Source organism: Danio rerio, chromosome 16 (genome assembly GCF_052040795.2).
Source record: "Danio rerio strain M-AB ecotype USA chromosome 16, GRCz13ab, whole genome shotgun sequence".
Classification (NCBI taxonomy): domain Eukaryota; kingdom Metazoa; phylum Chordata; class Actinopteri; order Cypriniformes; family Danionidae; genus Danio; species Danio rerio.
This window is the reverse complement of record NC_141036.1, coordinates 56,757,501-56,780,748: the sequence shown is the minus strand read 5'-3', so window position 1 is coordinate 56,780,748 and position 23,248 is coordinate 56,757,501. Positions and strand designations below refer to the sequence as shown.

At 40.3% G+C, this 23,248-nt stretch overlaps 1 protein-coding gene across 4 annotated transcripts in view; it reads left to right on the top strand.

Annotated features, from left to right (window-relative positions):
* Positions 1-1,098: 1,098 nt before the first annotated feature.
* The window catches only part of LOC147840452 (free fatty acid receptor 3-like), a 94,957-nt gene continuing 72,807 nt past the window's right edge, over positions 1,099-23,248 (top strand). The window contains exons 1-4 of one of the 4 annotated variants that reach the window (XM_087288190.1): positions 1,099-1,345; positions 3,245-3,350; positions 3,989-7,321; positions 8,485-10,727. In XM_087288190.1, coding sequence (XP_087144316.1) covers positions 3,300-3,350; positions 3,989-4,996 — 1,059 coding nt within the window. In that variant the 5' untranslated portion in view covers positions 1,099-1,345; positions 3,245-3,299 and the 3' untranslated portion in view covers positions 4,997-7,321; positions 8,485-10,727. Of the gene's footprint in view, positions 1,346-3,244; positions 3,351-3,988; positions 7,322-8,484; positions 10,728-23,248 lie in introns of those variants that run through there. The other 3 variants (XM_087288191.1, XM_087288189.1, XM_087288188.1) reach the window with 3 other exon arrangements.

Here is a 23,248-nt window from a genome sequence, read left to right as displayed (position 1 = left end):
TCACTGCGGCATGTGGGCCAAGCAAAAACTGATTGTGTGGGCCAGAGATATTTTGCTTTGTGGGATGATTGGCTGGGCCATAATATGGATCTCTTTGGGTGTTACCAACATTCTGGGAACATTTCAAGTCAATGACACCTTCAGAATTGGAAATTGAATATATATATATATATATATATATATATATATTTTCCAGTGACGGGTTGAGGCTGGAAGGGCATCCAGGGCGTTAAAAAAAAAGTATATATATATATACACACACACATACATATATTCGATTTCCAATATATATATATATATATATATATATATATATATATATATATATATATATATATATATATATATATATATATATATATATATATATATATATATATATATATATATATATATATATATATATCCGCATCCGCTGCGTAAAAACTTGCTGGATTTGTTGGCGGTTCATTCCGCTGTGGTGACCCCACATTAATAAAGGGACTAAGCCGACAAGAAAATTAATGAAAGAATATATGTGTGTGTGTGTGTGTGTGTGTGTATATATATATATATATATATATATATATATATATATATATATATATATATATATATATATATATATTTATATGCATACATAGTTATATATATATATAGTTCTCAGGAGTTCCCTGGATTTTTGGGTGAACTATCCCTCTAAAAATAATCTCTTAAAGAGGGACACACAACTAGTATTTTTTGCAGTAGTGCAATATACTTTTTAACAATAATAAAAAAAATAAATAAAAAAAAACCAATGAGTAGTTAAGCAACGTTTCATGAATGCATTCATTTCTAAAAGTGTACCTGTACCATAGAAGATTTCAAGCTGGAATACCCAAATCCAACAACACTTGTAGATTGCAACAGCGTTATTCACCCTTATCTTTTTAAAAAACACTTTCAGTTAAGGGTAATATACTGACAGTAAACACATGGTTTGCTTATAGACAATAGACTCAGATGTTTTAAGGGAAAAGGGAGGCCAAACTGATCCATTGCCCTCCCAGCGACTCACATATGCAAGCAAGCGCACACCCATCATCTTTAAACACATCTCCCACACACCCTGAAGGAGTATAAATCCCGATAACACCGCACAGACTGGCTCACATGTACACATTGAGCTCCAGAGAGAGAGAAACTATGCACGCCGGGCTGGATCCAGTCCTCATTTATTAATTTTCCTTTGTTATCAGCCGGGCAATATTGAAAATGGAAAGCAAACAGTTGGTGCGGAAGTTGTCAGCAGATAGACCCTGTAGTCTGTATGGAAAGTAAGCCAGAGAGAGTCAATACTGAAGCAAAGCTAAGAGGTCTGTTGGTGAGTTCGTCTTTTTTTAATATAGCATTGCTTTAAGCAGACTACACTGTCAAATTGTGGCCATCATCAATCCAAACTGACTAAAAATATTAAGTTATTAAATTTGTATAGCTCAAAATATTAAATAAAACCTGATTATCTTCGTTTTGCTGGCTATTTTGGTCCTTTTTTTACAGTGTAGAGTTATAAAAGAGTTCCCTTATTGCGTGATTTTCACTTTTTGTTGGTTGTGTAACTCGGTTTTTCCTATCGTTTTTGAAGAAGTGAATGTTTGCATCGTCGTATTCCAGTAATAACTGCTAATTTTGGTAACTTCATGTCATCGTCTGGCCTTTATATGCTTGTTTTGATGGATAGTCTTTAGGAATTATGTGCAATTTAAAGCTAATGTTGAATGGAGCCAAAATGGCTACACTTTTAAATCATCATATTCACCTAAATATTTACGCTAAGAGGATCTTTGTGTTGATGTTTCGGCTCGCGTGCAGACTCTGTTTGGGCCTGGTCATCATATGCAATAGTTTTATAGTCATTGTTTTTCTTTACAGTGCTTAAAGCATAACATTGAGCTGTTTGATCCCGTCCTGGGATGTACAATGCATAGATAGAAATGAACTTTTTTATTATGGGGCAATATTTGTATAATTATATGTACAGTAGATAATTTCCTAGTATTGGGTTGCAGCTGGAAGGGCATCCATTGCGTTTTTGTGTGGATTTTGCATGTTCTGCCCATTTTGGCATGGGTTTCCTCCGCGTGTTCCGGTTTCACCCACAGTCCAAACACATGTGCTATAAGTGATTTGGATGAACTCAGTTGGCTGTATTAGTAATAGGTTGCGACTGGAAAAGCATCCACTGCATACAAAAACATATTCCGGACTAGTTGGCGGTTCATTCCGCTGTGGTGACCCCTGATAAACAGACTAACCCAAAGGAAAATGACTGAATGAATATGTATGGAATAACAATAATACATTTTATTTATGGTGCACTTTTCTTAAACTCATAGCGCTACAAGATATATAACATATAAATTCAAACCAGGCTCGTTACACTGCAAAAAATGCTTTTCTTACCTAGATTTTTTGTCTTGTTTCTAGTCCAAATATCTAAAAATTTTTATATCAAGAAGCATTTTCTAGGCAAGCAAAGTACATTGTCTTCTTTTCAGAAATAATATCCCAATATTAAGGGAGTTTTTCCTTGAAACAAGCAAAATAATCTGCCAATGGGGTAAGCAAATTAATCTTGTTTTTCCTTTTGACATAAGATTTTTGCTTTCCCCATTGGCAGATTATTTAGCTTGTTTTAAGGGAAAACTCACTTAATTTTGGCATATTATATCTTAAAACAAGACGGTATGTTTTGCTTGTCTAGAAAATTCTTCTTGGTTTAAGAGTTTCTAGATATTTGGACTTGAAATAACACATAAAATCTAAGTAATAAAAGCATTTTTTGCAGTGTACGGATACGTACCCTCTGCATACATTTCTGAACAGTCTAAAATACGTCCCAGGAGCTAGGTTTTTTTTTTTGCTGTTTTTTTTTTTTTTTTGGTAAATCTACCAGAGGCCACATTGTACGCTTTTTCAGATCTCAAATTTCTCTCGCAAGTGCCATTTGTGCCTGTTCTTCTTATGTAAATCCACCAGAGGCAGCTGTCGACTGACTGACTGACTGATCGATCGACTGACCCACCCTCCTCTTTCCCTAAACCCAACCAATAGGGTTTTCAAACGCAATCCAGAAAAAGAAAAGACCTTGCAGCTGCCTGATTTTTACCACATTTTCAGATCTTATCACATTCTCACCCTGTTATTTTTTTTTTTTAACAATTTTTACAGTTTTTGCTTTTTGTTATTGTTTTAACTGCTTTCTGGAACTGTTCTTCACCAGACTCGAACCGCAACATCGTGGTCAACTCCTCTCTCCATCTCAAGTCTACCAACATATGCGGCGAACCACTGGGTCGTCGCACTTTAAAGGCAAAATGCAGCCATACGTGGCTCTGGTTTCATAATTTGCACTCTCCAGAAGTGTATATGTGGTACGTATTCAAAATGAGCCTGTGTTGAATAGCAGAGAATTACAAGCTTGCATATAATCCCAGTAACAAGCCAAAAAGTGACACCGCAATAATCAATAAAACAATAAATATGAAAAATTGCATACGTTGCAGTGAAAACGAAAATAAAAACGAAAGTGAAAAGGAAAACGAAATGTACTCATAATTTTACAAGAGTACAATTTCAAAACTTGCGATTAGAACAGACACAGATACAAAATTTTCTTTATTTACGCACGAAATATTCACGACAGTGATTTTATTCCATAGAACAAAAGGCATGAATGGCGCTCATGAGAGAAATCTTAAATCTGAAAAGCGTACACAGCGGCCTTCAGGGGTCGCCACAGTGGGATGAACCGCCAACTATTCCAGCATGTTTTATGCAGCGGATGCCCGTTCAGCTGCAAACCTGTACTGGGAAACACCCATACACACTCACAAATACACACATACACTACAGACAATTTTGTTTTCGATATAGACACAATAGATACATAATTCTGTTGTTGATGCAGACACAATTTAACTCAACGTCACACCTAACAATTTCTAACCATGCATCACATTTCCAGGTGTTTCTCCAGAGGACCGTATGGAACTCAGCAGCCATGCAGGCCTGTGATTATTACCTGTGCCTCAGCGTCTACCTCATCACCTTCATCACCGGATTCCCAGCCAACATCTTTGCTTTCTACACGCTCATCCGCAAGATCTGGAGAAAACCGGCTCCCATTGACATCCTCCTCCTCAACCTCACCATCTCAGACCTGCTCTTCCTCATCTTCCTGCCCTTCAAGATGCAAGAAGTCGTCAACAACATGCAATGGAATATTGACTACTTTTTATGTCCGCTGTCTGGGTTTATCTTCTACATGACCATCTACAACAGTGCGTTTTTCCTGACGGCGGTCAGCGTCGAGCGATATCTCGGCGTGGCGTTCCCCATCCAGCATTCCCTACGGAGGAGGCCTGTTTATGCGGTATTTGCGAGCATCTTCATGTGGGTGTTTTCCACCCTCCACCTCAGCATCGTCTACATTGTGCCTTATTACAACCCATCAGGGACCATTCCTCCATCCAGAAACGTCTGCTACGAAGGATTCACCAAGGCTCAACTGGAAATCCTCTTACCTGTTCGTTTGGAGCTCTTTATTGTCCTCTTTTGCGTTCCTTTATTAATATGCAGCTTTTGCTATATTAACTTTATTCGGATTCTTTCGAGGTTGCCAAATATTGGACGGAGGAGACGATTGAGAGCGATTGGATTGGCTTTGGGAACGCTGTTGGTCTTTGCGCTCTGCTTCGGACCCTATAATGTCTCACACGTGGTTGGCTTCATAACCAAAGAAAGCCCAGATTGGAGGGATAAAACTCTCCTCTTGAGCACGTTTAATGCTTGTTTGGATCCGTTTATTTTTTACTTCACCTCCGCCGCTGTTAGAAACACATTCAGCGGGATGATTAGGGGGATTTGGGGTCGTTGTTGGTGCCCACAGATTTTATGGAGCTTCAAGAAGGAGCCGCAAGAAATGGAGAAAAACAGCCTCCCGAAACCTCAAGACGTCACAAACGCACTTTGACCGGTGTGACTCGTGTGGGCCAGGATTTATTTTGGGCTCAATAAACATTGCTTTACTTCCTCGTGAGATGACGGAGGACAGATGGAATGCAGAAACAATTTAATATACAGCTGAAGTCAGAATTATTAGCCCTCCTGTGTATAGTTTTTCCTCCTGTGAATTTCTTTGTCTTTTTCAGATATTTCCCAAATTACTTTTAACAGATTCAGGAAAGTTTAACAGTATTTCCTGTAATGTTTTTTTTTCTTTCAGAGAAAGTCTTTTTTGTTTTATTTTGTCTAGAACAGTGGTTCCCAAACTTTTTGCTGTGTGCGCCCCTTTGTCCGATTAAACTCTACATTTTTAACTAAAAGAAAAATAATAAAATATGTGAATTTAATGGATGAGCTTTTATGAAGTTCATCTGCCATGTATTTCATCGCTACAGCTTCTTAGTGGATGCTGTAGTGTACCCAGGGAACCGATTTTCCATAAAAAAAAACTAACAGGCATGTCTTTTAAGTGGCTGTGTCTTGTTTGTAAGTGCCAGACAGACCATATATGAAGGCTTACGCCCCATTCACACAGCGTCAACGCTTCCCATTCACTTTTAATGGGTGACGTTAGGCATAGCCGAACTGCATTGTGGATCCGTCGGTGCCGCTTCAGAGGCGTTGCTCGCTGCAGAAGTTGGGACTAGCTCAACTTTTCTTAAGCGCCGACGCAAGTGTCAGCCAATCAGATTGCTGTATGCACCAGCTAGACAGTGGCTTATTGCTGACTGAATTTCATTGGCTGATGCTGCTATGACGATCGCGTCAGCCCCAACTTCAGACACGCCTTCAGTCAAGCGCTGACGCTGAAGCCCCGCTATTAAGCTAAATAAGACTGCTATTAGCTAAAGCCTCACCACAGACTAGACACTGCGGATTTGGATTTTCTGCATCTCCAATTCATGTAATCTCAAAACCAATGTAACTGTCGTTATATTTGCGTTTCTTAAGCCTGGTTTATACTTCTGCGTCAAGGGACCGTCATAACCCACGGCACATGCAACGCGCGTAGCTGTGCATTCATACTTCTGCGCGCTGTCTCTGTTGCTCTGCAATAACAGTTCCGAAACACTTGTTGGCAGTGAGGTGTTAATGTTCCTCTGTGTCGAGTTTCTTCGCTGCTGTTTTGCTTTTCCTGAACACTTCCGGGATGTACAAGTGGCTCAAACTCGCTCATTTTGAGGTAGGAGTCGGCGTACGGGCAACAACTTTAACCATGATGTAAACCCAAAACAAAACTTTCCATCCGGAATTCCTTTACAGGACTACCAAGACGACCAACCACAGAGCTTGCGCTACGCGTAGTTTCGACGTGTAGATACATTTTTTGAGAGGTGGGCGTCAGTGACGGGCTCGGCGTAGGGCTATGCATCAACACGCAGGCTGCGACGTTGCATACGCGTGTGCTTGACGCAGAAGTATAAATCAGCCTTATATATATCATATAAAAACACTTTTTTTTGTTAACGGCGAAAAGATCTGATCCTGATCCACCCTAAAAATCGTGTAACAATATAGCAATAAAAGGGTAACTAGTCATAGGTGGCCACCTAGGGAGGTAGAAGAACAGAGAGGATGGCGTCCGCAACACCTCCCCCACCACCCGCGTCCTAAGTTATATCCGCGACCCCCCCCCCCAACCGGACCTCAATTTGCTAACCGGTCAATGTAGTTTTCCGTTTCGGATTGTGGGGGGCGTGATCGTCCGTTGCCTAAAGTGGCAGTTCAGCTTACTCCGGCCCTGCGACTAGTGTATAATAGCGACAAAAGACAGACTCCTAAAAGTTTGGTTTAAAACATGCATGCACGAATGTGACAATCAAAAAATAATGGCTGATTAATGTTTAAAGGAACCTATTAAATGTAAAGTAATAAGCCAGTAAATAAAGTAAGTTAAAAAGCTGTCTTTCCATGTATTAAAGGCCCTAGTGAGATAACTTAAATAAAAGTTAGAATTGTTGTAACTGTCTTGATTGACTCTTTTTTCAATATTAAAATGATTAAATAAGGGGGGGGGCACTATTAGCTAAACATAAATCATTAAATAGGTACAGATCTCTAATGAATCAAAGAAACATTGTCCTTCATCGTTTCTTTGCCTACTTTCATTTAAAATTTGGGTCGGGTGTAATAGTACACTACCTTTTTTTTAGGACTACACCAGTGATCCGCAACCCATTTGTCAACAAATCAGGTGAATCCAGCATGGCTCTGCAAGAAGATCAACTGATGGAGATTGCAAATGATTGCGGCCTTTTAGGGGCCGTTCGCATCTTGTGTATTTATAGAGTTTGTAAAAGTTTGTTATTTCCAATGAGATGCGGGCTTGATGCGCTCGCACCAAATGACTCCCGCAAGCTCACCGGAAGTCATGTGACAAGAATTTACCAATCAGCTTCAGCTTTTATAGCAGGGCTATTCAATTAGTTTGTCATGGGGACCGGTTCATAAAAAGCATCCCAAACGAAGAGCCGGAGAGATATGACTTGCTATATGAGAGATGACACAACTGCATATAAAAGCCCACATGCTGTATTTTTGCTCCTTGAGACACCCACGTTGGCTTTTTCTACATTAAAATATTAATATATTGTATTTTGAAACTACATATAAATTACTGCATTGCACAAGACTTTTTTTTTTACAAACATTCAAATCAGAGTGACAGTAATGTTTTGTCAGCTTTTCATCTTCTGGGAAATGGTTGATAGCAACCTACAAAACACCGAATCACCCTCCCCTAACTCCCCCGTCCACAGTCAAATTGTCAATTTTCCATGGTGATAAAAAGGTTGAGGACCACTGCTCTAGCTAACCAAGAATGGACAAAATTGTAATCCGTTCTCCACAAAAAGAGTCTCACTGATTCGCCTCGCAGCAATCCTCACACTAATTGATAGAGCTTGACGAATAACGTGCAAGTATTAAATTATAATAGCCTGTATTGTTTTTTACCTTATACATGAGCGTAAATACTGATATTTTTGTTATTGAATTTCAAATAGGGTCAATTTGAAAGCCAAAGGCTTACGTTTTTCAGTGGCTTACGTTTTATATTTTACATTAGTTTATTATTTGTGCATAAACATATCTAGATATAGTAATAAACATACAGTTTGTTTGTAAACAACATTTTTTGTAATCATTGCTGCAAACTTATATGAGCGGTAATATTATTAAACATAAAGGGGGGCCTTACAATATTTTTCAGGGGAAAAGGGGGTCTCCGGCAAAAGGGTTGGGAAGGAGGCATAGCCTTGGACGGCAGGGGAGGGATTGTGTTTCAAACATATTACGGTAGCCGGTTAGCATTTTGGCAGATCACCTACTGCACCTTGAGCTGAGTACTAGTATCTTGAACTGTCATCATATCAAAGATAAAATAAATCAGTTATTAGAAATGAGTTATTAAAATTATGTTTAGAAATGTGTTGAAAAAATCTTTCTGTTAAACAGAAATTGGGCAAAACATATACAGAAGGGGCTAATGATTCAGACCTCAGCTGTGTTGTATAGTTATATATCTGTGCTCACTGATAATCTATAAGTGTAAACACTGAAAGCAGACAGGGATATTGATGTGTGGTGTAAAGCAGGTCAGCAGAAACTCCATCATGTCATTGAAACACTTGAAACTGCTTGTGTGGTTTTTCTGATGGTTTTTGTGTACGTGTTTGATTCAAGGTGCTTCAGAGGAACTTCTGCATTTTCAGTGTGAAGGAAATGGCGAAACAACAGACGGTAATGGTGAAAGATATAAAGAAGAAAATGAGGTCTGTGCTGTTTATCATGACTGTATAACAGTGTAGAGATAATAAATAATGTCCTTTTATTTTACAGTTCTAACTATTTTTTTTTTTTTTTTTTTTAGAATAACAGATAATAAACATGTAATTGCATGTTTCTAGCCCCTTTCACACAGTGATACCGGTAAATATCCGGAAAATTTCCGGAACGACTTTGCCGGTATATTCAAAAAAGCGCTGTTCACACAGGCGAGGACGTTACGGAAATTTTCCGGAAAAGAGCATTCACACATCCATTCCAAAATACCGGTAAATTCTGACATCATTAACCACAAATGAGCTTTAAACGGCTGCGCTTGTATTTGTAAACATTTGACTACATCACAAACTCTGTGGATGATCAATATTGTGAACAACTTTCGCAGGATCACTTTAGCATGTCGAGATGTTCATAATATGTACATATAAACATATAAACGTGATCTGACTAACTTCTAGCAGCTAAATGTGTCTGGAAAAATATTCAAAGGCTTTTATTCTCATAAACCGCGCGGACGTAAATGCGTCTGACTGTTGTGATTGGCTAAAGCAGACGTCTCACGTCAGCACGTTCTAGACGTGCACGCGCTTATTACGGGAATCTTCCTTCTGCATTCACACAGCGCAGCATTCCGGCAAATTGCCGGTAATGTTACAACTTCTCTTTCCGGAAAATAGCCAGAACGAATTTACCGGTATTTTCAAAAAGGACCTGTTCACACATACAACCTTTCCGGAAAATTGCCGGCAATTTTCCGGAAAGGTCTGTATGTGTGAAAGAGGCTTATATCTTACAATTCTGTCTTTTGTAAGTGATTTTTTTTTTAAAGATTTAAAAAAGATTTTAATAGAAAGGAAACTATTTTTTCTGCATTTTAGATTTTTTTTTTAAATAGGAAAAAATAAACATTTATTTGTTAATTTTCTTTTCGGCTTAGTCCCTTTATTAATCAGGGGTCGCCACTGTGGAATGGCGGTTCATTCCGCTGTGGTGAGCCCTGAAGAATTAAGGGACTGAAGAAAAATGAATGACTTAATAATCCTTCATAATATTTTTGAAATGGCGATGCAGTGGCGCAGTAGGTAGTGCTGTCGCCTCGCAGCAAGAAGGTTGCTGGGTCGATGGTTCGAACCTCGGCTCAATTGGTGTTTCTGTGTGGAGTTTGCATGTTCTCTCTGCATTCGCGTGGGTTTCCTCCGGGTGCTCCGGTTTCCCACACAGTCCAAAGACATGCGGTACAGGTGAATTGGGTAGGCTAAATTGTCCGTAGTGTATGAATGTGTGTGTGTATGTTTCCCAGAGATGGGTTGCGGCTGGAAGGGCATCCGCTGCGTAAAAATGTGCTGGATAAGTTGTCGGTTCATTCCGCTGTGGCAACATGGATTAATAAAGGGACTAAGCCGACAAGAAAATGAATGAATGATATTTTTGCAGTTCCATTAGTCTCCTCCAGGGGCACGAAATGTACATGTCACTTTAAATATACTATTTATATGTGCATATTGTAAAAATAACTGTAATATTACTGTACATAATATCACTGAAAACCAAAAACAACCTGCAAATAATAAATAAGCATCACTAAATAAAAAGCATACTGTAATATCGAAGAAACTCTGTGCTGAAGAAATCATCTGTGCTTCTTCATCCCGCCTTCAGTCATAAAATGTTTATGGCGTATTTCCTCTCAGTCCATAATAACTATTAACCGCTAATCTCATGTCTCTGTTATAAACCTGACAAATATTTACCCAGGGTTATTGTCTATGCCTACCGAGCCGATATAAGCACGTGTGGAAATGTTTGGCTTTGTTCCTTATAGGAAACGTGTCGATATAAACAGTTATTGCTCCAGTTTGGGGGCGAATTCTGTAATAATAAAGAGAAGGATGTTTGACTCATCATATATACACAAGTCATCGCTGTACTTCCTTTCTTTTCACTTCGGCTGCTTATACAATAGCCAGACGTTTGACTGTCAGCATAAATTCTGGCCCATATTGGAGTTATTCTGGCCAACTCGGTCGAAAATATGTCCGTCTCAGTGAATGATGGACAGACTGTTGCAAATGTGAGCAGAAAATATGAGCATGTAAAGGAAAATTTCACAGATGGAAAAATTATTTCATTTTCATGCCTTCTTTGTTTGAAACAAATGTTTGGTATTTTAATAAGTTTGCTGCACTTTCGGAGATTTGATGTATTATAAATCTATATAAAAATTATCTATTATCAGTGTTGCCAACTATTTCCATTGAAAAGTAGCTGAATGTTGCCAGATGACGTCAGACACTAATTTGCATATATGTGACATCATCACATAGTATCTGATAAGCGTAAGCCCGTTATGTCTCTACTCTCCGAGGTGCCATGTACTATATCATAGATCCAGATGCACAATAGATAGGTTCTTATTAACATATTACTCAAAACTACATCTTTATGCAACCCAGGCTCATCGTGTAAACGTAGCGCCGGAGACATGTCTGGAGGCCGCGACATACATCCCGGGAGGTACATATTTGTGCAGTTTTTGTTTTCATGAATCCGCGAGAGGCCACTGTGCTGCACTTTTTCGCATCTCGAACGCCTCTTGGGAGCGCACGCTGTTTGAGTCTGCGCTGTTCTCACGTGAAAAACTGCCGGAGGCCACTGTCGAGCTACCGTCTGTCCGACTGACCGACTGACTGAATGACTGAACGATCGACTAAGCGGCCGGCCAATCGGCCGACTCAGTCACCCTCCTCCTCCTTCCCTAAACCCAAGCGACGATTTACAAAAGCAGTCCAGAAAAGAAAAGCCCTCATCCGATTTTAACCGAGTTTTCGAATTTCAAAGCATTCTCGCCCCGTCACGAACTCGTTCGCTTTTATTTTTTAGATTCTGTTTTCTGGAACCGTTCTTCCCCGGACTCGAACCCGGTCGTCGCCGCGTGTGGCTCCTCCTCCTCCGGGCCTCCGCTCCACGGACGTAACACTACGACCTAAGCGGACAAACTGGTTGCAGCGGGAAAGCCTCAACAGCCAGCGAGCGCGAAGAAAAGGAGCGGCGTCACACCACCCTATAGCGTTCGCTCGAAAAAACTGAATGCGGCCATACGTATCTTTGGCCACGTAAATCGCGGTGTCCAGAAACGTCTGCGGGGCTACTTTTCTGAATGAGCTTAGGTTGTCTTTATGTAGTATACAAAATAATGAATGTTATGTCAATTTAGATTTGTATGAAAAATAGAGTTGACTATTTGTAAAAGTAATACAAACACTTGTTGAACACATTTGTGAAAATGACAACAATTATAGCACTATTGGAATTTATTTCTACCTAAATTACCAACAATTATATATGTTAACAAATATCAGTAAATTAACAGTTTTGAAAAACAATCTGAGCTAGCAATTTACTCTACTGAGTGAAGCCTGCAGCCGCTACTCTTTTGAGTCTTTTTAAAAATAGCTCAAATTAGCCAAGCGAATGTTAAAAATGGCTAAATTCGTTGTTTGGTGCTTTTTAAAAAAAAGTTGCCAGCGTAGTATAAAAAGTTGCTAAATCTAGTAACAAAATTGCAAAGTTGGCAACACTGTTCATTATTGCTTTGGTTAAATGCATCTGCTTCATGAAAATATGTAAAAGCTTTTTTCAGATGTAAAATTTTTTTGAATTATTTGATTTATTGGGGTGTTTTTGTGCTTGTCTCTTTAAATGCAAATCAGCTGCTTTCCAGAGGAGGGCGGAGCATTTACATGGGCATTTACCTTTCCTGACTCGCTCCTCCAAAACACTCTTAAGTAGCTGACTAATATTTAATTATGGTGACTGTGCTGGCCATAGGAAATGTTCAACTTCACATTCATGTTCATCAAACCACTCTGTCACCAGTCTTGCTGTGTGTATTGGTGCATTATCATCCTGATACATGGCAGCGTCTTCATGATACACACACACACACACACACATATATATATATATATATATATATATATATATATATATATATATATATATATATATATATATATATATATATATATATGGCTGTATATCAGCACGGGTGGGAGGCTTAGCGTCCCACCAGTGCGGATATACAGCCATATCGCACTGCAGTTCAATAGCACAATCATGCATATAAATAAGAAAAACAAACACGGAGAGTCTAAAGACCCTTTTTTTTAGGAACTACTTTCTTCCGCCATTCATTTACATCTGCAGCTGACGTCAAAATAGCAGAAGCCGTTACTAATTCACCAACGTCACTTTAGAGCTAGTGTTTAAACGACTCTTTCCTAAAGTGATGACAAAACTGCTGATTTTACTCACACTTTAAGATTACAATTCTGAACGTGACATGAAATGCCATCCATCTACAGAGAAATCTTCTTACAGTGTTACAGTCTACAGTATTTCTCTGTTGCAATCAGGATTTCACAATAATTAACCCTGAAAATAACAACGAATCCACAAACGTTACCAGACTGCTGTTGTGGCTCCGATAAGGAAAAAAGCTAAATACATGCAGACTTTGCTTATTTTAATTTGCCAACACAACACACATCCCTGATATGCGAGCAAATCGGTATAAATACAGCACTACAACAAACAAAAGAAAGAGAGATCATCTAAACTGCCAACATGTCTCTGAAAACCCGGGAGACCGGAGGGAGAGGGTGTTCAGGGGTGTAGTTGAAAACCGGGATAGGATGCAGCGGGTTTTAAGCCGGCCGCTTCGATCCGGGTACTGTACCAAAGTTGGCAACCCAGGGGTGTTTAGTTAACAGACTGTACCAAAGAGAGGGGTGGGTGAAATTACGGGAGTTTTTTTTTTTAGAAAGAAATAAAAACAGGATGTTTGCAGGAGACTGGTTTGAAATTCTGGATACTCCCATCAAAAACGAAAGTGTTGGCAGGTGTGCTTACTACTACTGATTTGATCTGCTGTAGTTAGAAATCAGACTGTTATATCTTCTAAGCGTAAGGGCTTATTATGCGGTTCTGTCGCCATCTAGCGGATAGAAAACGTCAACTGTCGCCAACAAGCTGTCTCTCAGAAATTGTAAATATTTTAAAATAGGCACTATTCTTGCAAATAAACTGCATAGTTGCAACCAAAACAACTACATTATCGACTAAAAAAGCCTCAAAAGTATATTTTGTTGCCGAACTGCAGTAATATTTGTCAGACTATAGTGTCTGCTTGTTGCTGGCTGTATGTGGGCGGAGTAATACACAACGGGTAAAGAGGCTGTACGGATGCTGATATTACTTAAATATATCACGGCTATCAGCCAATCAGATTCGAGATCCAGACAGAACTGTCGTATATGAATAAATAAATAAATAAATATATATATATATATATATATATATATATATATATATATATATATATATATATATATATATATATATATATATATATATATATTTGTATATGCATGAAATCCAAATATGAACTTGTATGTGATGTGTAATTTGCATATATTCCCATATATCAGATATCCATATAGGATCCGAAAGTTCTAGGGTTGTCATTTTTCACATTTTTCTTGGTCAGTGAATGCAAAATGGGCTTGATTATAGCATTTAAACTTGAAAAGAAAAGTTAATTTTTCATATGTCCCCACTTACACATGCATAAAGTCTCATTCAACTGAAGTGATCGTTCCACACCGACATCTAATTTTCTTAACATTTCTGCATCGCACAAGATTCATAATGCTGTCAGCTTTATTTCAGGATCTAACGGTTATACATCATATAAACGATCCCCATTTTCAGCATCAGCCGCATTACCTGCCCACCTGCAGTAATGAACACACTCAGCCTGGAAATGACTGCAATTTAGTGAATATTCAGGCTTCCAGTCACACCATTGGGTTTCCTTCTATATAAAAAAAATCAAGGTCTGAGCTTGCGAATGTCTATCAGAGATGAGGAGATGAAGTACAGCAAAAGGTGACTGAATCTCCATGTGCATATGGAACAATCATTTCCCACGAGTCAGCGGAGGTTAGACCAGGAACACAAAAAAGAACTCCAATGCATACAGTCGAGATGCAGTGATATGAAATGTTATTTGCGATTTGCTTATACACTGACCCCAGTGCATGTTTAGTGGATTAAAGAAAAACACTGGCTGAAATTGCCTCCCTATTCCCTCATTCACCAGTCCCTACATTAGTATGAATGCCATAAACTATTAATGAACTAGTAATTTACATACTATAATGTTTCTAACCCATACTGCACAGTAGTAAAGTGTGTAATACTGTGGGCTATATTTTTACAACACTTTGTAACACAGAAATTCAGCATAGAGAAGTATATGCATGGTTATTTAGAAATGTTAAGCTGAGATGATGCATACACTGTAACGTGCTAATGGTTCCTTTGGCCTTGTGTTTTCAAGGCCAGGTCTTTTGTTTTGTTTTGTTTGTGTATCTTCTGGTTTTTCATCGGTGAGATCTTCTATTGACGTCAGTTGCTGAATGTGATCTGCTTTGGATTCGAATTGATTGAAGTGTGAACTCTTTTCCTGGATTGTGGATTGTCTCAACTCCCATTGTTTGTGTCTAAGGGCCTACTCACACTATGTCATCCGTACCGTGCCCAGGCCCGTTTCCCGGATCGTTTGAGAAGTGTGAGTGCGCTGAATCGGGCTCAAGCACGGTTCACTTAGTCGGCCATGGCCCGGTTGGAAGAGGTGTGCCTGAGCGCGGATCACTTGGGCTTTGGCACGGTACGCTTGTGTGTGAGTGCAAAACGCGCCAAAACCCGAAACTGAAAGCGAGACGTGACTTTTAAGGGGTTGTTTTATATGGATTTATTAATCATTCTTACTGTTCAGTGAACGCAAACTGCCGTAGTTTATTAAAGACGAGAACTCCTCACAGCACGACAGCTGCGCGCCTTCAGCAGACCTCCTCATTCCTGCAGCACGAGGGCTTTATGGTTGTTTATGAGCGTCAAAAGTGGCGGATCTGATCAGCGAAATATCTGACTGCGTGTCCCAGCATGCCTAAGGACTGTTTGGCGAAATATTTGACTGCATGTCACTGCATATCAAACCGACTGAAACGATATAACTAGAGAAATCTCCACTGTGCTGCTGAGTGAGAGAGCGCTTCTCACTGAACAGTGCAGCAGCGATGATGTAAGCGGGCCGAGGCCGGTTTGTGGTGTGAGTGCGGGCCGTCGGGGGAGATGGGAGGAGGGGCAAGCGTGCTTTGGCCCGGTTTGAGGCAACTGTACCTAGTGTGAGTACGGCCTAAGGGTGCTTTCACACCTCGGCTGCGTCCGAAACCGCCTACTAAGTAGGTACTGCATTTGATTTTAAACGTACTACTCAGCCATTAGAAAAGTACATTCTATACAGTATGAATGTGAAAAGTATGAATAGAATTAAGTTGTACTACATCCACCATTTTGACACAGTCACGTGACGTACCTGCGTAATTTGCGTCGCTTTACTCCCATTATCAATTGGCTTGCAGGGCATCATGGGATAGCGCAGCATGCATGGGATGCTCACTTCAGAATCTCGCCGGAAGTAGTAAGTCATCCGGGTACTTCTCACATACTGTTTTTCGAATTCTATTAATTCGGACAAACTACTTGGCTTGCATACTGATTTTAGCGTACTATATAGGATGGAAGTATTCGGTTTGGACGCAATCCTAGACTTTGTCTCGTTTGTCTCGTAAACCTCTCTTGTTTTCCCAGTTCCCAGTGCGGTTTGTTTGGTGTATGTGAATTCATCAATCACGCTCAGATCCGCGTGTATTGGAGGCCAGCCAATAGGTGCTGTGCAGGTAAACCTCACTCCTCTGACCTCTAAAGGGTCTCTAGCGTCAGACGCTAGGGGCCATGGTCATTAGCCTCCTTGTTAGAGCAACCGACTCCCATGTGGAAGGTTGCCAGTTTGATCCCAGCTCGAAGCGGGTTGGGTGGCATAGGACCGGCGGGGTTACATTGGTGCTGTGACCCGGATGGGAGTGAGGTTTAGGGAAGTGAGTGTAACTGGGGCCAGCCAGCAGGCAGGGTTACACGCCAAAACGAGATCGCCTGAATGAGGTGGTCTTGGCTCGATTGAAACAAACTCTGGAGCGGATCAATTGTAGTGAGAAAGCAATACGATCCGAGCACGGCTACATCACAGTGTTTTATGAACATGTAATAGGCATGCGGCTATATGAAGAGAGAATTATGAGTAGGGCGGGAGGTCATTCCAGACATCCCAAGTCTCCCAGAAGTCCCGGGAGTCTCCCGCAAATGCACAGAGACTCCCGGATGCCCGCAAACGACTGATAATCTCCCGGAAATCATGCCTCTGCCACATTAGGCTCACAGCTGCAATAACCAGAGCTTACTGTGCCAAATATTTGCCAAAAATGGGCCGCATATGTCTTAAGATAACTGGGCCACATTTGCACCTACACATGTGAGCCACTTTAGGTTTAGACCCAGATTACCCTTAAATGACTATGCCACTATTTTGCCAACTGTGGCTCACATTTGTCCTCCATCATTTGGGCCAAATTGATCATTTTCCACATTGGGCTCACATTCAGATTACATTTTGTCATAAGTGCCAAATCTTTGCCTTTAATGTCCCATATATGAATTTGAATCTTTGACCTGTCTTTGCCCCTGCACAGGTGGGCTACTTCAGGCTCACATTCATTTTTCCTGGGCCGAAGGAATACCACCAGTGCAGCATAACCATACCTGTCAACCCTCCCGTTTTTCCCGGGATTCTCCCGTATTTACAGTTCTATCCCGCTATCATCCCGCAAAGGTATTTTCCCGTATTTCTCCCATATTTTCAGTCTTTCTCTAAACAGCCAAGCCTCCCTATAGGCAACCCATACCGCCGAACCACCAGGGGTCGCCCCATGCTCTAAAGCGTGAGTCTTCTGTGCTTTCGCTCTGTTTAGGAATGAAAACACTTATAAATAAATATTTAAAACAGCGCAATTCCATTTCCTTTTGATTACAGGTGCCGTCACCCATCCCATACAACCCTCAAAACAGTCATATAACCGTCAGCTGACGTGCTCCATAGTGATAAACAGATGCTGTTTCCCAGACGTATTCTGTACACGCGATTTAAAGCAGAGAGAAAAAAAAGTCTAGCTTTTGGGTGCTTGTTTAAACAGACAAAAAAAAAAAATTCAATTATTCGTTAGATTGAAGTGAATTGTTTTACTTGCACTACAGTAGCCATAATATTGAGATGATTTCATTCAGGTTTTGGTTCTTGAATAGCTCTTATATGAAGTATTGTTTTTTTTTTTTTGCATCTCACCACAACTGACAACTTGTTTCTGGTTGAGTGTATTTTTATTAATAATAAAGCTAAGTCCAAAAAAAAAAAAAAAAACAGACATACACACATAATTAATAATAATAACATATAAGGATGTCGATCTTGGTGTTTTTTTTTTTCCAAACACAACTAATTTCATCTTAAATGAGCATAAAATGTAAGGAAAGCAGTCGAATGCTGTCATTTATAAGGTTAGATGTGTGCATTTTTTAAGTTTTAAAACATAATATTGACTATTTAACTGACTATTTACAATGATACAGCTCCAAATGAACTTATTTAGTAATTTGGGGAATTTTTAAAGGGTGGGGGGTGGGGGGGGGGGGTAGGTTACTATAATATCGCTTATTATGGTGGGCATATCCCTTATTTTCACATCCCAATGTTGACAGGTATGCGCATAACTGCCTAAAGTGGCCCACATTCGTATGCTATTTGGGTAGCGTCATGTCAGCTTTTTCTCAATTCAATTCCTTCTCTCTCTCTCTCTCTCTCTCTCTCTCTCTCTCTCTCTCTCTTTCTCTCTCTCTCTCACCACACACACGCGTAGGTGTTCACCAGGCAAAATTTAATGTCGGATCTCTTAAAACAAATACCAGAAGGCAAAACACGAATAATATCTGAAATTTTCCGGAACCGGATCCGGCTCAGATTAAGCTCTGGTGTTGTTCAATATTTCTAGCACAACTTTGATGAAAGATTTTGATCCACTTCAAAAGTTGACTACTGTAGATAACATTAAGAGTGATACTAACATCTAAATTAAACATTAATTTAATCTCACAGGGACTTTAACTGCTACTTCATCATCAGCATATGGAGAGAGTGCAGTAACGCTTGGTTGGCATGTAAATAATAAAGTCGGAGGAGTGTTTGGTCTGCGGCGTGTTACGAGGGTCAGATTGTTCAGCGTGTCCGCCTGGGTTTTCTGTAGACTTTGTGACACAGAACAGACCTCTAGCTCAGCTGTGTTTGGCATATTATCAACCAGCAGGAGAAACGGCCTCAGAAATAAACACGCTCACACACTCCACTTCTCTAAAGGTTGATTCAGTGTTGTTATTATAGTATGGTCATATTAGTGAGGATGCTTTCAGCTCCACGTTTAGATTATTGTGTTGATTTTTTTTTGTCCTGATCATAGAGGCCTTCAGTTTTCAGGGATCTTCAGAAATCAGAATTAAAGCAAGACGTTTGTTTAAACGAGTATAATAAGCACTTTCTGACAAACACAGGATGTTTTTTTTTTTTAGCTTAAGCATGATTCTACAATTCACACAGGCTCACCAAAATTGGACAATAGAAGATTGGAGAAACATTGCCTGGTCTGATGAGTCTCCATTTCTGCTGCCACATTCAATGGTAGGATCAGAATTTGGCATCAACAACATGAATGCATGGATTTATCCTGCCTTGCATCAACAGTTCAGGCTGCTGCTGGTGGCGTAATGGTGTGGGGGATTTTACCAACTGAGCATCGTGTACCTGAGTGTTGTTGCTGACCATGTCCATCCCTTCATGGCCACAGTGTACTCATCTTCTGATGGCTACTTCCAGCAGGATAACACCATGTCATAAAGCGTGAATCATCTCAGACTGGTTTCTTGAACATGGCAATGACTTCACTGTACTCAAATGGCCTTCACAGTCACTAGATCTCAATCCAATAGAGCACCTGTGGGATGTAGTGGAATGGGAGATTCGCATCAGAGATCAAGAGAAGTAAAACCCCACAGAAAGAGACTTGGTCAGGTTATCTTCCTTCAATCCACCAAATCAATCATTCATCCATCCATCCACTCAATTGCCCATCCATTCATCCATTCATCCATCTATATACCTAACATTAAATCTAAAAAATCCTGATCTACATTCATCTATTCCTTTTTTTCTTCTATCTACTATCTACTACTGAATCAATCCTTCATCCATTCATAATACATCCATCGATCCATAAATATATTTTACATCCATCCATCTGTCCTTCGTCTGTCCAGCCAGTCCTTCATCCAACCATTTAATGTATGTATGTATGTATGTATGTATGTATGTATGTATGTATGTATGTATGTATGTATGTATGTATGTATGTATGTATGTATCTATCTATCTATCTATCTATCTATCTATCTATCTATCTATCTATCTATCTATCTATCTATCTATCTATCTATCTATCTATCTATCTATCTATCTATCTATCTATCTATCTATCTATCTATTTGTCTGTCTGTCTGTCTGTCCGTCCGTCCATCCATCCACCTGAGGCCTGTGGCCTCCACAGTCACTAGATCTCAATCCAATAGAGGACCTTTGGGATGTGGTGGAATGGGAGATTCACATCAGAGATCAAGAGAAGTAAAACCCCACAGAAAGATTCTTGGTCGGGTTATCTTCCTTCAATCCACCAAATCAATCATTCATCCATCCATCCACTCAATTGCCCATCCATTCATCCATCCATCCATCCATCCATCCATCCATCCATTCATCCATCTATATACCTAATATATTAAATCTAAAAAATCCTGATCTACATTCATCTATTCATTTTTTTCTTCTATCTACTATCTACTACTGAATCAATCCTTCATCCATTCATATTCCATATTTCATATTCTATCTATCTATCTATCTATCTATCTATCTATCTATCTATCTATCTATCTATCTATCTATCTATCTATCTATCTATCTATCTATCTATCTATCAATCATCTATCTATCTGTCTGTCTGTCTGTCTGTCTGTCTGTCTGTCTGTCCGTCCGTCCGTCCGTCCGTCCGTCCGTCCGTCCGTCCGTCCGTCCGTCCATCCATCCATCCATCCATCCATCCATCCATCCATCCATCCATCCATCCATCTACCTGAGGTCTGTGGCCTCCACAGTCACCAGAACTCAATCCAATAGAGCACCGTTATGGATGTGGTGGAGCGGGATTATTTTTTTATTGGCATTATGGATGTGCAGCCGACAAATCTGCAGCAACTGTGATGCTATCATGTCAATATGGAGCAAAATCTCTGAGTAATATTTCCAGTACCTTGTCGAATCTATGCCACGAAGGATTAAGGCAGCTCTGAAGGCAAAATAGGTTCCAACCCGGTACTAGTAACGTGTACCTAATAAAGTGGCTGCTGAGTGTATTTATCGTACCATGAAAAATGACAAAAATGATTAATCATAAATGTTCCTTAATAATGAAATCAAAATATCAGAGTGAATTCTGAAGGATCATGCGAGACAGAAAACTGCATCTCTTTAAAATGATAATTTATTCTCACTATTTCTGTATTTTATTTCAAATTAAATAAGGGGCACATTTCCAAAACATTAATCTACAATCCGCTTTCTAAAGCTATGAGATGCTCTATTCAAAAGTACAACACGAGATTCAGCTAGTTTTCAAAAAGCAGCTTCGAGAAATCAAGGTAAAATGGATCCAGCAAAACTGAAGCGTGATTGTAATCAGAGTGTTTTGAGGGAATAATCAGAGAATTCTCTTCTGTTCTGTGCAGTGTTGATTTGAGCTGAAGGACGGATGATGCTGATGGTCAATCTGTGGATGTTTCTGTTGAATTAAAGCAGGTCAGTGTTGGTGACGTCCCTTCACTTCAGTCTGCATTATTCCAGCTTGGCTGTATAGGAATAAAAAGAGAACTATATGCTAGATTATTGAAGGCGACTCTCATCCTGCCTGCTATATATTCTGTTTGGTTTAAAAGTATTTGCCACTTATTGATTAGGTATTGTTTTGCATGTTTGTCACACTTTGATGTTTCAGATCATCAAACAAATTTAAATATAAGTCAAAGATAACAAGTAAACCATTGGTAAAGGTCTTACTGTAGTATTTCTCACAAACATTGGATGTGATCGTCTTCTATCATGCCTGTCTGTGGTTTAAAGCAGCCGAGGGAGGAGATTAAGGCACGCTGACAGGCATGTGGAAACGGTGGGCATGAAGGACTTGTCTTAAAGGCGCAGTACAAAAAAAAAAAAAAAAAAAAAACGCTACCTGCTGCTCAGAGCTATAAAATAGAAACCCATCAAGGGTATAATACAAAATCTGATGGGTGTTTTGAGCTGAAACTTTACACACTCATTCTGGAGACACAAAAGACTGTAAATCTGGAAATAGGTGTAACATAGGTGCCCTTTAACTGAAGCAAGTGTGATTTTTTGGATTTCTAGGGGTGATTTGGATCAGCTGTCCACTCCTGGTAAGGTTCTCCACTGATCCACGTTTTTGCCAATTGTGAATGATGATGACTCTCATTGTGGTTCGCTGAAGTCTCAAAACTTTTAAAATGGCTTTTCCAGACTGGTGGATCTTCTTTGTTGGTAGTTTCTTTGGATCTTGCCATAATGTCTAAAGGATCTTTTGGTCTACTTGACTTTGTCAGGCAAGTCCAATTGAAGTGATTTATTCAACCCGGGCTCATTGTGGAAACGTAGCCCCGCGGATGTTTCTGCGGACCGCGATTTACGTCCCGGGAGGTACGTATTCGAGCGTTTTTTTGTTTTCGCGGATATGCGAGAGGCTGCTGTGCGCGCTTTTTCGCGTCTCGGGAGCGCGCGGCGTTCGCGCCCCCGCCGTTCTCGCGCGAATAGCCGCCGGATCGAAAAAACAAAAAACAAAACAAAAAAAAAAGCAAAAGCCCCCGTTTTCGATTTCGACCGCGTTTTCGGATCCCGCCGCGTTCTCGCCCTTATTTTTCGGATTCCGTTTTTCGTCTTACCTGATTTCCGTAACCCGCCGTTCCCCAGACTCGATCCCGGTCGTCGTCCACCACGGCCGGCTCCGGCTCCTCCTCCTCCGGGGCCTCCGCTCCGCCGACGCAACGCTGTGAGCTAGGCGGACAAACTGATTGCGTCGGGAAAGCCCTCCACTCGGAGGCGAGCCGTCGGCCGGCGAGCGCGAAGAGGAGAGGCGGAGCGGCGCCACACCGCCCCGCAGCGTTCGCTCGAAAAAAACCAAACACGGCCTTTACGTACCTCCGGCTACGTAAATCGCGGTCTCCAGAAACATCCGCGGGGCTATGTTTCCAGAATGAGCTTGGGTTGGATTTATTAATTGCGAACAGGTGTGGCAGTAATCAGCTCTGGGCG